Source organism: Ambystoma mexicanum, chromosome 13, assembly GCF_040938575.1.
Source record: "Ambystoma mexicanum isolate Mex_15411 chromosome 13, UKY_AmexF1_1, whole genome shotgun sequence".
Classification (NCBI taxonomy): domain Eukaryota; kingdom Metazoa; phylum Chordata; class Amphibia; order Caudata; family Ambystomatidae; genus Ambystoma; species Ambystoma mexicanum.
The window spans coordinates 490,955,850-490,972,406 of NC_090938.1; the positions used below are offsets into that span (position 1 = coordinate 490,955,850).

The window sequence follows — 16,557 nt, forward strand, 5'->3', positions numbered from 1 at the left end:
CTAGAATGTAGAAACAGTCGCCAAGCCCGTTGGGCCTTCTTTTTTGCTCAATACCAATTTCAAATCCATCATTTCCCTGGAACACATAAAATTATAGCCAATGCCTTATCCAGACGTCCTGATTACAAAACCCTTGAGGATCGAACCTTCCCTAAGATGTTTCCTAACACAATATTTGTTGCTCAAGCAATTACTCTCCTAGAGGATATTTGAATCCAAACTCAGTCCTCTGAACCTTGGAAGGAGTTTAGGAGAAACAACCGATGAAATTTCTAAACAAAAGACGAATATCTATTCAGGGATAATTGGTCATCCCTACTCCTGGCCTGAGACAAAAGATCACAAGTCTATGTCATGATACTTTCCATTCAGGTCACCGTGGCATAACCAACACCCTCCATCTAATACAAAGACAGTTTTGGTGGCCAAGGATGATATCAAGATCCATGTCCAGACTTGTGCAGTCTGCAATCAGAACAAACATGACAATAAAAGACCAGCAGGTCTCCTGCTCCAACCAACACTACCAACAAGACCCTGGGAAATCATTGCCACAGATTTTATCGTGGAACTACCTCTTCCAGGGGCTACTCAACTATAATGGTTACCATTGATTTCTTCACACATATGGCTCATTTTACGCCTCTATACAAACTACCATCCTCATCTGAACTTGCTGTCATTTTCCTAGAACACATATTCCTGCTTCATGGGCTACCTTCCAAAATCATTTCTGACCGAGGACCCAGTGCGTATCCCCATTCTGGAAACAGCTATATCGTATACTGGGAATCCAACATGCATTGTCTTCGGGTTATCATCCTCAGACCAATGGAGTTACGGAACGAGTAAACCAAACCCTGGAACAATATCTTCGTTGCTTCGTCACCAAAGTCCAGGATGATTGGTCACTTTTAATACCTGCGGCCTAATTTGCATCCAACAATTCGGATCATTCTGCTATCAAGACCAGTCCCTTCTTCTGCAGTCAAGGATTTCATCCTTCAGTCCTACCGTCCATACTTCCACATCCTACCCCAGTTCCTGCGGTTGATTCCTGGATTGAAACACTAATCAATGTGCACAAAGAAGCAAAGGAACACCTAGAAAAGGCCTGAAGAGATGTTAAACATTATGCTGACTCCAAAAGAAGGCCTGGGCATTCCTATTCAATAGGCGATAAGGTCTGGTTATCCTCGAAACTCTTTCCTCGTCACCTACGACCAAACAAATTGGCTCTCAGATATTATGGGCCCTTTTCTAGAAAAGAAATCGTCAATCCAGTGGCCTTTCGACTCCGATTACCAGAGTCATGGAAAAGGATTCATCCAGTCTTCCACACTTCTGTTAAAACCATATGTTCAGTCTTCTCGAACTGCTCCAAGATCTACCCCAGTGATTGTCAATGACCAACTCGAATACAAGGTCTCCAGAATTTGTGACTCTAGGTACCGACGTGGTCAACTACAGTATTTGGTCGAATGGAAAGGGTATCCTCCCAGTGAGCGCACCTGGAAACCCATGTCAAACATGAATGCTCCCCGGCTGATACGAAGATACCATCTCATCCATCCAGGCAAACCCGGAGAAGTTGGGCTTCAGAGGAGGCATACTGTCATGAACCGTCACCTGCGTCCATTCTGGACTTCGTGGTCCCTGAACCATAGAAGACTGAATGCCCTGATCCTCCCAACATGGCCGCCTGATACAGAACGCAGCTTGCCAGTCTTTACCTGCCATGCTCAACTTTCTACTAAACAGACACGCCCCGCGGCTCTGCGCATCTCAACGCTACTGCTCGCTGTAGTTGGACGTGTGTTGCCGGAGTTCGCTCAGGGCTTTCTTCTGTATCCTGTTTCCCGATTCCTTGAATCTTCCTCCTTTCCTTCCCTTTCCTCGAACTTACCTTTGAGCTTCCTTCCTGGATTTTTGCCTGCACTCTGGTCACGGCGTTCCGTGCCTCCAAGTCCAGACATTGTTCCTTCCTGGTTCCCGTCCTGGACATCTGAACGTCTCCTGGAGTTGGATTAATATCCTCACGCTGGACCCCGAAGACCTGCACAGGGGTTTATACAAATCCCGGAGCGTGCAAAAGAAATCATCAAAGAAGGTCGCAAGCAAACAGGAAAAACAGGTGAGAAGGGGAGAGACTTGTGACAACCCCAGCCTAACCACTTTGACCATTGTTCCGCTCTCTTCTTTCCTGTTGTACGCTTTCCTCAACCGGGCTTGAACTGTGTGGGTTTTCACCTTTGCCCCAATGCCTCTAGGGACTTGTAGTTGCTTTATATTTATTGTGGGTTTCCCTTTCTCTCTTGCTTCTTTGCAATATCCTCCCTCGATCGGGCTCTGACCATCAACTCAAGGCGGATATTCCTCAGTCGGGTTCCTCGCAAGGTTCACAGGTTTTATTTACTCTCGTGGTTACGGGTCAAAGACTTTCGAGTGTACAAGGGATTTTTACTCGACCCTTGTATGACCACTTTGACCTCTAATGTCGGTCTCTCCCAGGGCCTCATGGTATCTGTAGTTCAATCGAAAGGGGACCAACCAGAGTCTTTCGCATATGCGACCCCTTGGCGCCGGCCTACTCTGCAGCTGGTCTTCCCATTGGTTTCTCAAAAGTTCATTAACACACACAAGTTCTTTGTTCACAAGCTCTTTCAGTTCATATCATGATGCCATTTGTAACCTTTACTCAATGCAGCCCGGTCTGCTATCGGCTCTCCGACTCACCGGCTGAGCTGAACTCCGCAGCGTTTGTCGTCTCTGGAGTCAAGGACAGTGCTAATTGCCTCTCTCTGTCTTGGTTGTCAGGGTGGGAGACCATCGTGCACCGTTGACATCTGTTGCACCACACGCCAGCTGTCGTTCCCAGTCTTATGCTTCCTTCATTGAGGTTTCGCGGGTCTGGGTCAAAAGGGCCACGGGCGCTTCCCTCCTTGTCATCCCTTCAGGTTTCACCGCTTTTCTTCTCCTTTTGAATTGCCGTCCTGGAACAGCTGCCTCCTCTTGCATTTTGCCTTGCTCCCAGTGTGCTCTTGTAGTCCACCTTTTATCCTGGTGGGGAAGGGAAAGTACTGTCAGGTGTGTGCGTGGTTATTGTCAATTGCCTGACCCTTGTGTTGGGACAGGTCAGTTAAACGGCCCTGGTTTCAGTCCGTTGTCTTCCCTGGTGATAGAAAGTGTTTGTGTCAGAAAGGGGAGCCGGGGGGAGGGGGCGGTTAGGCTAGAGTTTCTGAATATCCTTTGGGGTAGGATGGGGAAAAGGTGTTATAAGGAAGGGGGTACCGCGTCTCACCCGGTGTCCCACTTCCACTCCACGAGGACCCCTCATCCAGGTGATCCTCCCGCACTGGTCCACCCCCAGGAATTGGATCCAATAGCAATGGCTGTGTCCAGATCCCGGGGACTAGTCAGTGAGACACCTTCAGGTTTTCCACAATAGGCATTGCGGTTAGGCGACTCCTTGCATAGGCATTACTATTCACATAATATATTATCTTTTTAATATTATGTATTCCAAAAAGTATTTATCTGAACTGATTTAGGTTTTCTAATAAATGCAGTCACTGTGCTCCTTTTTGTAGTGCTTCACGCCCCCCCCCCCCTCTGGAAATCCGCCCACACCCCTCCCTGGAAATCCGCCACCCCCCCCCCAGTTTGAAGACCAATACCCTATGGTTACTATTTATAGCCGTGAAAAGTGCAGAGTAGTGTAAAGTGAACTTTGCAAAGTGTTTAGTGTTAGGGCCACTTTAGTGAATTAGTATTGGGCCTTTAGAACAAGCAGTCAGGATTTATAAATGTTATTTTTTGGTGCAAGCTTTTATACAACACATGCATAGTCTGCCTTTTTAAATCCTTCACTCAAAGACTTTTTGACCATGAAAAGAAATGCACATATTTTTCTATTCACTATGCCCCCTTTTTTAGAAAGCATGTTTCATGTGTATGGAAACCCACAAAACACTTGACTGTTAACTCAAATGCAAGCATCTATTTAAACAGTCAAATTTTTTGAAACTGCTGACTACAAGCTAAAGTCTCTATAGGATAGATGTACAACTGTTTGATGAGATTATCACAGCGCTGCATTTCTTGCAAGCCGACCTTGGATGTAAAGCTCTCAAAAGGCTTCTCCCGTCACTTTTGCCTGTTACTGTCCGATGATGGTCTTTGAGATTTATAAAGCTAATGTATTATTAATTCCCCATAGTCAAATACAAGGTACCAAAACCTGAGCTTCTGGATTTTATTTTAAAGCTGAACTATATATGGTGCCATTTTTGCACAAGGTTTTAAATTGTACATTTGGCTCAACATTCTCATGCTGCTAACCAATTCGGTCTTCTCACCGCTGTATTGCTTCACAATAACAAAATTCAGACATGCACAACAATGGACCTATCCTGGGCCCATTCGCAATGCAAGGCTTTCGTGCTCCCCTTACACTAAAACTCGGCAGTCAACTCAATATTATGTTCAAGTACTCATGCACCGACTCTGTCCTCTTCAGAGACAATTGTCCTATGCTGCTTTTCCTACAGCCATCTTCAAATGATTTTAGGCCCTTCTACACATAACCAGGATTGTTAACTATATCTACTCAGCCAATTGTACACAGAACTTGCCACCCCACTTCTCTAGACTCGCAACATGCGATTGTTGCTTGAAAGTACACCATCTCGCAACATGCGATTGTTGCTTGAAAGTACACCATCTGCAACATTGTGCCTTAGGCACATAGTGTTGTACTTACATGTATGGACATTTGCAGTCTGTAATTTAGGTCTTAGAATGTCAAAACCCGATTCTATACAGGAGAGGACATGGATTAAGTTATGAACTGGATGGAAACATAAGGAAGAAATCCTTCACTATATCCTCCATGATGCATGAACACTAGTTATTCAAAGGTTATCCTATTAGTTTAATATCCAATTAGTTTTGTTTCGAAGATTCTCATTCCATTCACACTTAGTGGTATAAAAGTGAATTACCATAAACGCTTTGTAATCCGGCACCTTATTACCTGAAATGCTACAATAAGCGGTGCCTCCATTGCCAGTAATAGGAACGATTGCCGTTAAGAAAATGGATAACCACGTTTTTGAGCAGGATAAGAGCGCAAACAGGCCAGGAAGCTTGGTTATCGAGCCCGTTTATTTTGTTATCCTGCTCAGACAACCAACCTTTGGTTAAACAGCATTTTTGATTATCTGGTACCACTGTAAGGTGGCATCTGAGGTCCTAAAATATAGAAAAGGAAGCAGCAAAGAGGGATTTTTCTTTTTAAACGGGGAGACTTATTTCTCCCAATTTGCAACTGCAAAAAAAGATGCACAAAAGTGACTAAACCGTGAAACCCCTTGCTCCTACAGCTTCACATAAATGCAGAGTAACCACCCTATCAAGTGGTAGGCCTCCCTCGTTCCCAGAAATGTAAGAGGTTTCCGGATAGCCTAATATTCTGGGATATAGAACTACATGAAAGGGAAAATATGACTGTGTATGCACCATATACAGTATTGAGAAAAGAAGAGGCGAAGGTCAAGTAGAAGACCACTCTTCGCCCATTTGAGCGTTCTACTGAAGATAGAATATCTTAGGCAGAGGGCAAGGAGACTGAAAACAGACATTATCGAACCTATGAAACACTGCTTATCTTTAAAAATGCATGGCTTCTGGCTGAAAGCCATATACCCTAATGAGATGACAAAGACATCATTGAAAAAAGACAGCCAGTGACCCTACCTACTGCACTGTCTCCACATTCCCATATCCTTACAAGAACTTCCTAGAACTTGCACCAGTCCACAGCATTTCATCATTCATTGCCACCAGTATGTAGAATTGATTGGGTAAGCATACAAGAAGCTGTCCTTTCTTATAATACGGAATGCATTCAAAATCCAGTCAAAGAAAATAAACGAAAAGCTTGACAACTTACGAGTCTGTGTCGAGTGAGAAGTAGTCATACAGCTTTACTATCCGTGGATGATCTAGTTCTTTGTGAATGCGATACTCTCGACAAGCGTGCCTAAAACAAAAACAAGAGTTCATTCAGCCTTTACCTGCAAGAAAACACCTAAAACAAGGGCACACTTCATTATAAATAAATAAATGAAGCACGCACAGGGCTCAAAACGTCGGCTCATTATACACACCAAGAGTATGATTATTTTTTTTAAGGCACCCGTTTCTTACTTGTGATAATTCTCTTTCTTTTCGTCCCTCCAATTTTTGTTTAACTGATGAATTTTCACAGCTACGTATCTTTGCTCCGTTAAATCGAATGCCTATAAAAGAAAACACACATCTTCAGCATCTTTGAATAAAAACTCTACAGTACAGATAAGAAAACAAAACATATATGAAATGCATTAACCATCAAAGGTAGGGCATGAGGCAGCAGTTATCAGCCTGTAAAAGCTCCTTTGTGTGTCCTGCAATACAACTTGATCTTGGCTGCCGACTGCTTAAGTGCATCAAGATGTTAGTCCATTTAAGCAGAACACTGTCTCAACGGTAATTCAATACTACAGACTTAATGTGTGACATATGTGAAAACAAGTGCATCACAGACTCCAATAACAGAGCTGTGTTTGCTTCACAATTCAATATGAAGATAAAATAGCAAGAAGTAAAATATATTATTCATAATCCTGGTCGGACAAGACCTTTAGTCGTAACCCAGCATATGCATTCCACACCTCTCCCAAAAGCCCTTAAGGGATTCACTTCTCCACTACTAAACACAAGAAACAGTAAGACCAAAGCGATTCCAGGTTTATCTGCCCTGATTCAGGAGATAACACTTGCAAAGGCAGGTACTAGTCATACAGAAGCGAATGACAAATAAAAGAAATCAGATCAGTAATTGTGATGTTTTCCACAGAGCACTGGAAGATGAATGGTGCACCGCATTTTTTTTTTTAAAATTGAAAAACTACAGTTTTGACATAAAGAAAAAACTTTTGTTTCAAAACAGAAAATGAAGAAAGAGAAGAGAATCAAGATCATAAACTCCATTCCTTCACATCAAAAGTCATCGCTGTCATTTGTCATGAGCCGAGCAGACTCCTGTTCTGTTCAACGCTGGTGAGCCTATATTAGGCTACACAGGAAATTTCAGTAGTACATTCAGGTAATTAACAATTGCACACACGTGTTTCGTGTTGTTGCCAGATGAGATCATATGCCACCACGCTGCCATGTCTCCATCTAAAGGGGCAAATTGACCCAGATGTTTCAAACGAATGCCACAGATTGCATGGCAATCTAGGATTAAATGTTTTAAGGATTCCACCGCATCCAGACAAAAACGACAACAGTTATTATTCGTTGATGGATTTTTCCTTTGCCATAGGATTTCCTTCGACTGCAAAGTATTTAGACGAAAGCGGAGGAATTGGTCACGATAGTGGTGAGAGTAGCATCGTATCAGGTAGTATGGCTGTGTATTTAATTTTTTCTGTTCAATTCCTAACCAGCCTGCTGCAACCAGTTTTTCCCGTTTCTCTAAGTTGGTGATCCATGCCCAGGCTTCAAATTTTCTCTTGGCATGTTGTGGGCGAGAAAAAAGGTCAAAGTTGCTAATTTCAGCCGCATCGATCCAATCTTGCACTCTTGAATACCATTGACTCAGCAGACAACCAGTTTTCGGCTCGTCATTGATCGCAAATATCTTATAAGCTGGAGCTCCACCGATCTTTCATCTTACGCATTAGTGAAATAGATTTCCATATCACCTGGCTGAACAACGAGTTTAGTGATAACTCATGTTGTATCAGTGTCATTGATACGTAGGACGGAAGGTTGAGGACACGTCTCCAAAAGTGGCCCTCGAGTTGATTCCATTTTGGCTCGCTGATGTTCCAGCCGGCTTCTGCGCCAAACGTTAGAATTGGTACTACCTTTTGTTGGTAGAACATTAGCACAGGCGTAAGGGAGAATTTGCCAAAGTCTTTATTTATCTTAACCGCTTGCAGGGCTAGTCTTGAGGTTTTCAATTTTAGGTATTTTACCCACTGATCTTCGCAGATTGAAGTGTTGAACTGGACTCCTAAATAGCGGATTGAGTTGACAGAAGTTAAAGGCTGGCCATCAACCTTCCACTTAAATGCATGATCTTTTCTGCAGGTCCCAGGGCCGATAGACAGTATTTTCGTTTTGTCTGTGTTGATGGTAAGTTCGTTAATAGACAAGTACTCATAAAGACTGCATAGTAGGCGTTGAAGTCCATTCTGTGTTCCGTCTATCAGGACCAGATCGTCAGCATATGCAATGTATCTTACGAAGATCTTATTTATTTTTGGAGGGAAGCTATGGGCTTTCTCAAGATGAATCGGAAGATCCGCTAAGAATAGTTTGAATAAGTCTGCTGCGAGTGGGCAGCCTTGTTTGACTCCCCTTGTCGTAAGTATATTATTTGATAACATGCCGATTTTGTTGAAATGAACTCGAAACGACGTCTTCGAATGAAGTGCAATAATTGGATTGAGAATCCCAGCCGGGCAGTTCCACTTACGCATTTTAGACCAGAGCAAATCACGCTTGACACAGTCAAATGCTTGCTTCATGTCTATGAATGCTATATGAATCTCAGTTCTTGTTTTTATAGCACCTAGTTTCAGAATTGTTAATATTGCAAGATTGACGTCTACTCCGGTTCCTTTCGAGAAGCCTGTTTGTCGAACGTCAAGGATTCCAGCATGTTTCGCCCAGTTGACCAATTTCATCCTGAGTTTCGAACCAAAAAGTTTGCCGATTGAGTCTAGAAGGGCGATGGGACGGTAATTTTCTGGATCCTCCCAGCTGCCTTTCTTGTGGGTCGGCACCACAATTGCGGTTAACGAAGAATTGGGTAATTTCTTAGATGAAACAATTTTCTTTAACAGACACTCAATAAAGGGTGCCCATTGACGTGTGTTTTTTTTTTTTAACATCACGTTGCTCACCATATCTGGGCTAACTGCACAAGAGTTTTTTTTAGCAGCTCAATAGCTCTGACAATATCCGCCTGTGGCATTTGCACATCCCAGGGCACTGTTTCAGCAACCTGAGATGGTATGATCTCGTTGCTTTTAGAATTAAACACTGCTGAAAAGTGTTTACACCACGTGTCACCCTCAATTGTATTCTGGGTTGAATTTAGGCTGTGTATGTGGCCCATATTTAAGATTTGCCAGATGTCACGTGTGTTCTTAGTGATTAGGAACTTCATCATTAGTTCCGCACGATCTTGGCTCCACAATGTTTTTATGGGATCTTGCCCAGTTTCTATAGCTCGCTCTTCTTGATTTTACCTCTTCAGTCTGTTGAGCAATGGTGATGTTTTTTTTTCTTTAATAGACGTACATCCCTTCTCAGCTCTTTCTTTTTGTCGTCCATCACTTTACTAAATGGATGATTATGACTTTTGACTTTTTGAGGTGGGTCTTTTTTGTTTTGTTATGTAAATTGACAAAAGGGGAGTGTAATCCACGCCGTTTTGCAAATTCATTAATCTTTCAGTTAAGTTGCCAATTATATTCACACTCAACCGAAGACGATTGCCACTAGAATTCGCTTCCACTGGTGTAGCATATCTCAAGGCAGCTTCAGGAGCTGCTAATAGGCATCCAAGTTTTAATAGCCTATGATCGCTATTGGGCATTTTCAAAGATTGAAGATTGGTTACCTTGGACTCGAAATTCCTGGAAACCCAAAAATAATCGATGATACTGTGTGATGACAATCGCTGCCATGTCGGTTGCGCCGGAATCTCGCCTTGGACGGCACCGTTCAGCAACACACAGTCCCGCATCTTCATTGCGTCTGACCAATGTTGCTCTTTCGCGCCCAGATCTCCATAGGCGAGTTGTCTATAGCTTTGGATGTTTGAGTCATGGTGGAACCATGTACAGTTTAAATCACCACAACAGATGATCGTCAAATTGTTGTATTTCAGAATTGTCTAATCCATTAGCTCGCAGATCGCATTAATGAAGACCTTTCCATTTATTTTGGCTGGATTCCAATAACAGTTGATAATCAGCAATGAAGTATTTACCCTTGCGGCATCGGTCGTTGAGTGCAGAATTATGCCTTGAATGAAGGGGTTTGGATTTGAGCATGTGGGTGTAGACCAATTTTCAGATAGACGCACCATCGTCAATAGGCCTGCACTTGGACGTCCTTGTATGTTTCTGACGGCTGGATTAACAAAAATTGAGAATCCATCTCTCATAGGCGCTTAAGAAAGCCAAGTCTCTTGTAAACATATTGCAAAAACATCGTCTAAGGGAACCTCAAAGCCTTGAAAGAGGTGATGGAATCCTCTGGTGTTCCATAAGAGGATAGAAAAAGGGGCATCCATGAGTTTCAATCATTGCTAGTCAAGTGCGTTCCGTCTCGGTCGAGCACCTTGCTTTTCGTATTGATGACTCGATTGACTCTTTCTCACTTCCACAGATAAGCTGCTACATAGCTGGTTCACGTCAACAGCTTTGTTTTCTGCTAGGCTGCAAGCCAGAGACTCAGAGCTTCTGTTCCCATATTGTGTTTCCGGTTCGACTGAGATGTCGAATCCAAACATCAGGAGGTCGTCAACCGATTTACGCAGAGTGTTACGAACTCCTGCCGATTCGATGTGGAGCAGAACAGCATCGGAGCATTGCTCAGTAACATATTGTACGATTTTGATATCGTCAGAGTGGATCAGACGCAGGGGTGGAATATGTTTAAATAGTCTCAGCACATTTGCTCGGTTTAAGTTTAACACATTATCATCTTTGTGGATGTTTTCCAACCTGAGTTTACAATTGTATTCGGCAGCTCGGTGAGCATGAGGTTTATGCACCTTTGATGTAAATCGAACTTGCTGTTTATGTTGATTCGTAGTTAGTTTTGGATTCAGGCTGAAAGCTGCCACATATGATTTCTTTTCTTCTATGTTAGAAGGGGCTATACTCATTGCTCGATCGACTTGCGATTTTGAGGAAGAGGAAGACGTCGTGGCATTTGTAGCTCGAGATGAAGGATGTAAACAGGGCAGATTTTCGTCGCTAGAAGTATGAGACTTCACATCATCATCTGAGTTTGAGTACGTAGAAAGGTCACATAAAGCGGTTGAAGCTGAGTTTATTGATGTGACGATTGACAGTCGTCCGAATTTATGCAATGCTGTTTTGCGCCAGGTTTTAAGAACATTGACTCTCAGTTCTTTTGGGGAGCTGTAGATTCCTTGGCGCCATCACTCTGGTGCTTGAAGAGCCCCTGCCTCGGTGGTGTAGTGAGGTTTCGTATAAAGCTTTTCGTAGATGAATGAGTGAGTTTCTTTACTTTCTTCACTGTTGTGGTGGATTTGTTTTTTTTGTTAACTTGTGGTTGTTTCTTAACTTCTGTTAAGACTGCAGGTGTTTTAGCAGGGCAACCCACAACTCCTGTTTTGGCCGAACCAGTGAAAATGCCGAATGAAGAGAATTCAGCTCCTTGCGAAGCCACTTGAGGTGGAACCTGTACAGGTAGCCTCTCCATCGAGGGACGCACATGCAGCTGCGATAGACAAGTCAATTACCGGCTGAACTTGTAGAGGAGCACTATCAAAAGTGATCTGAGTGTTTCCTACCACAGTATTTTGAGCACTTTCGTTTTCGTTGGCATGGGCTACTATCGACTTGTTTTGGGCCGGCGTTAATAGACGAGTACCTGCCTCTTCCTCAGAAGCTTGTGGCCCAGCAAGAGTACTGGAAGATGGGACAGGGGTCCGTGTGGCACCTCCAGAGTTGTTTGAACAGTGATCTGTACATAACATGGGAGCGAGTTCTCTAAGCACCTCCAAGAGACAATTTATCTGGAGCTCATGTCGCTCCTGTTGCGTGGCAATTAATTCGGCAAGGCGCGATTGCCACTGCAAACTGTTGTCTGTTGTCTTTTTCTTCTTGCATCTGTTTTTGTACAGACTTGGTGAAGTGATCTAGATGGTCAAGTTTTGTTGAGAGATTTGATAAAACTGCCGCTTGATCTCGAATCGTTTCATTCAGTGATTCGTACAGTTTTACAAACGGGATCATCGCTTGGGATGAGGCCGCCAGCACATTTTAGTAACAAGACTATACTTTCAGCCGGTCTTTCGTGTGTGTCAAAAGTAGCACTTATGATTTCTGCGACCGTTAAGTCGAATGGAGAAAAATACTTCTCGGGGAGAACAGTTTGCCTTGGAACGACATCAGCTATTTCTTCATGTGCAATTAGCGGGAACGGAATCGGCTACAAATCGGCCAGAGAAAGCAGCACCAGAGGTCTTATTGGATTTTCACATGAAGGAGTACATGGCTGACTGCTCGAAGAGTCAGTCGCTTCTGGTACGATAGAACTTGCAATCTGGCATGTAGAGTCAATAGACACATTGGAGACTTCATTAGCGATGTATTGATGCACTTGGGCACTAGTCAGGGTAGGCAAAGTCAAATTCAAGCTCAGTATTTTTCACGTGGCCGGAACATCATGCAATGCTAATATGCTTACCTTGGGGCCAAACGCGGACTTCTCAGGCAGCGCAGTCCAAGGATTTAACATGCGGCGCTGTTGTAGCATCTTGCGACGAGTCTGTGGGCCGCTTAAAAGGGACACTTTCTGCGGAACAACCATACCGGCGTTCCGTCCCTGGTCGTCTTGGCGGCCTGGCGACCTGAGCGCACCGGGCGAACTGGGCAAACTGGACTCTGCCGGACTCCGCGCGGCAAAAGTGTTTTTAAACACAACAGTAAAGGTAGAAACAGGACTCCAGTCGCTACAGCTCCTCACAGGCACAGGCACACACAAGCGGGTCTGGGCAAACTGGACTCTGCCGGACTACGCGCCGCGCTCCGTGCGGCTAAAGTGTTTTTAAACACAACAGTAAAGGTAGAAACAGGACTCCAGTCGCTGCAGCTCCTCACAGGCACAGGCACACACGAGCGGGTCTGGGCAAACTGGACTCTGCCGGACTCCGCATTTTCATTAAAGTAGAAGTAGTATTTCATTTATATAAAACCTTTATACTATTAATGTGACCTGAGCGCACTACTGGTGGGAAGGCCCTCAGACCGAAGTCCAAGCTATGGGAAAATTGTCAGAGGATTTGAGAGCGTGTGTACATTTGGCCGAGATTAGGGAGTTAGGTGGGCTGGCCGAGCTGCAGTAAGCAACCCATGAAAGACAGGCATGTGGATGGGTGCTGAGGTGGTCAGGAGAGTGCGCAAGTGCAAGAGACTTGTGTCGAGCTAGACCGAAATTATGTCATAGGTTGTCACTGCGTTCTGAAGGCAGAGGTGTAGTCGGTGTATGTAGGAAAAATTATAAGTTACTCACTGTAGTGACTAACGTACTTAGTCCATAGTCCCCTTTCCTCCACACTGCTTGGGCATCCCTTGCGAGGGACGGGAGACGGAACCTTTTTCACCAGAAAAAAACTTCTTCCCCTTTAAATTTAGAGGCACGCAGAGGCACGGTCCTGGGAGCATGCGCTGCCCTGACTCCGCCCTCCGGCATTACACCTCAGTACCCAAAGACACGTTGATAATATAATTACCATTGCCTAATGACTCCAGTATTATTAGGGGGAGGATGGTGGGACGTATGGAGGATGTGGGACTATGGACTAAGAGTATGTTAGTCACTACAGTGAGTAACTTATAAATTACTTTTACGTCCCATCCCCTTTCCTCCATACTACTTGGTCGATTACAACTGATGGTAGCCCCAGGGTGGAGAGGAGACCCTCCTGAAGCAAACGAGTCCCTGAGAACCACCTGTCCGAAGAACGCATCTGAACTGGAGCCGGGATCCAAACAGTAATGCTTGCAGAAAGCCGAAGGAGTGGCCCATGTAGCCGCCCTGCTTATGACCTGCCAAGGGACATGGCGCTGAAATGCGATGGCCGTTGCCTTGGCCCTGACTGCGTGGGCGTGCATGTTGGCCGGAAAGGGGTTATGCTGGCCCTTGTATGCTTCTTTGATGGCAAAACCATCCAGTGGGATATGGAGGTCTTGGAAGCCTGATAGCCCTTGGTCCTGTCCAGGTAGAATCTCAGGGCACAGTTGACATCTAGGCAGCGCAGAGATCTCTGTGCCTCATCCTTAGGATCGGCAAAAAACATAGGGAGGAGAATTTCCTCATTAAGATGGAAAGCAGATGGCACCTTAGGCAGAAATGCTGGGTGTGTCTGCAAGACCACCATGTCCTTGTGAAAGGTAGTATATGGTAATGAGGCAACCAGCGCCTGTATTTCATTGACTCTGCGAGCCGAGGAGAGGCCGACTAGTAAGGCCGTCTTAATGGTGACCAGCCTGATGTCCGCGGACGCCATTGGATCAAACGGTTTGTTCACCAGGGTGCCGTAGACTATGTTCAGGTCCCACACGGGGTGTGGCCTCTCGATAGTCGGGTAGAGCCTTGTGAGCCTGGCCAAATGCTTCCTGACAATCGGATTGAAGGAGGAGAAGACGCCCTCCTCCGAGTTCCTGTCGGCCCCGATGGCTAAGAAGTACGTACGGCAGGTGTCCACCTGCATGCCTGAGTGGGCATGGTGCGCCAGGAAGGAGAGCACGTCGTCCAACGTACATGCCAGTGGGTCGATTTCTTTGGAGTCTGCCCAGTGGCAGAACGTGGTCCATTTACTTTTATACTGGGCCCTGGTAGCCTTGCTCCTAGCGCCCTGTATGATCTCCAGATTAGCGCCTGGGATAGGTTGAGGTGACTGAGCGTACCTGCTCAGGAACCACGCTGTGAGGGCTAGTTTCTGCGGCACGTGGTGGATGACCCTGCCACCCTGTTGCGCCAGAAGAGGTGCTGGGCCTGTCGGAAGGTGAATGGGAGGCATCTCTGAGAGGCTGAGCAGCTCCGAGAACCATGGCCTGGCCGGCCACCATGGAGCTATTAGAATGATGGTGAGCTGGCGAGACTCCTTGATGTTGCAAATCACTCTGTGGATCAGCGGAGTGGGCGGGAAGGTGTACGCCGTCATGCTGTTCCACTGAATCCGAAATGCGTCACCCAGGAAGCCGGGGCCATGTCCCTGCCAGGAGGCAAACTGAGGACACTTCCTGTTGTGCCAGGTGGCAAAGAGATCCACCTGGAGGGGGGAACCCCATGTGTGGAAGATCTCCTGAGCCACGAGATCGTTTAGCTGCCACTCTTAGTTGTCCAATCCCAACCTGCTGAGCCTGTCCGCCTCCAGGTTCGATTCCCAAGGAAGATGGACTGCCATGAGGTAAATGTCGTTCTCCAGGGCCCATTCCCACATGCTGATCGCCAGTCTGCACAGTGGAGGAGACCTGGTCACCCCCTGCTTGTTGACGTAGTACATGCTGGTTGTGTTGCCTGTCTGGATGAGGACAATCCTGCCCCTGATATGTGGGAAGAATGCTCTGAAAGCTAGCCCGATGGCGTTCAGTTCCAACCAATTGATGTGGTACTCCTGCTCCTGTCGAGTTCAGGTGCTGTGGACAGAGAGATCCTCCAGGGTGGCACACCAGCCCTCAAGCGAGGAGTCTGTGGTGATGGTCACCTGCGGGTCGTGGGACCGAAAGGGCTTGCCCCTCTGGAGGTTGCAGTCCGTGGACCACCATGTGAGGTCGGGGTGGAGACATGGAGGAACGTAGATAATCTCGGATTGAGTGCCTCGCTCCTGGTTACATGATGGCTCAAAGTGCATCTCTGTCCTCCTCATCGTGAGTCTCGTTTGGAGGACTGCCAACAGGACCGCTGTCAGAAGACCCAGGGGATGCTGGTACCACCAAGCTGAGGTTGATCCATTGCAAAGGAAGTGGGACGTGGCCCTCTTGATGGCCGAGATCTTGTCCTCCGAGGGGAACACCCTCTCGGAGCATGTGTCCCAGATGAGACCCAAGACGGTCAGACTCTGTGTGGGTTGTAGCTGCGACTTCTTGAGGTTGAGCGAAAAGCCCAGCTCGTGGAGCAAGTTCATCAGAGCCTGGGAGGAGTGGTGAACTGTTTCCGGAGATGTAGCCCCGATGAGCCAGTGGTCGAGATATGGGCAAGATGTGGAGGCCCTGAAGCGGGCAGCCACCACTTTCATGATTCTGGTAAAGACACTGGGAGCCGAATTGAGGCCAAAAGGAAGGACCTTGTATTGGGAATGGTAGCCCATGATCCTGAACCGGAGGAAAGAACGATGGGTTGCCAAATCGGGACTTTTAGGTAAGCGACCTTCAGATCCCGGGAGCACATCCCGTCTCCCCTGCACAGTGCCTCCGCAATAAAAGCTGGCGTAAACATCTTGAATCTTTGTAGAGGTAAGGAGAGGTTGAGGGTGGAAAGGTCCAGCACAACTCAGGCCAGCCTGGTTCCTTTTCTGAATGGCAAAAATCCTGCAATAAAAGCACTAGCCTCGCTGAGAGGCTGGGACTTCCCACACGGCCTGGCTAATAATGAGCGACCGAATCTCTGCCAAAAGAGTTGTTGTCCCAACTTGAGGGAGTGGAAGGGAGGAGGTAGGAGAGGCAGGAACAGGTAGGCGGTATCCCGTGGATACTACCGAGGATCCAAGGGTCCGCAAAGTTTTGGTGC

General features: G+C 46.0%; 1 protein-coding gene across 3 annotated transcripts in view; it reads right to left on the reverse strand.

The window, feature by feature from the left end:
- Window positions 1–16,557, reverse strand: part of TLK2 (tousled like kinase 2) — a 2,257,819-nt gene that overhangs the window by 674,274 nt on the left and 1,566,988 nt on the right. For all 3 annotated transcript variants that reach the window (XM_069634151.1, XM_069634152.1, XM_069634150.1), the window contains 2 exons: window positions 6,211–6,302; window positions 5,954–6,043 (listed from right to left, as the gene is read on the reverse strand). In XM_069634151.1, coding sequence (XP_069490252.1) covers window positions 5,954–6,043; window positions 6,211–6,302 — 182 coding nt within the window. The remainder of the gene's footprint in view (window positions 1–5,953; window positions 6,044–6,210; window positions 6,303–16,557) is intronic.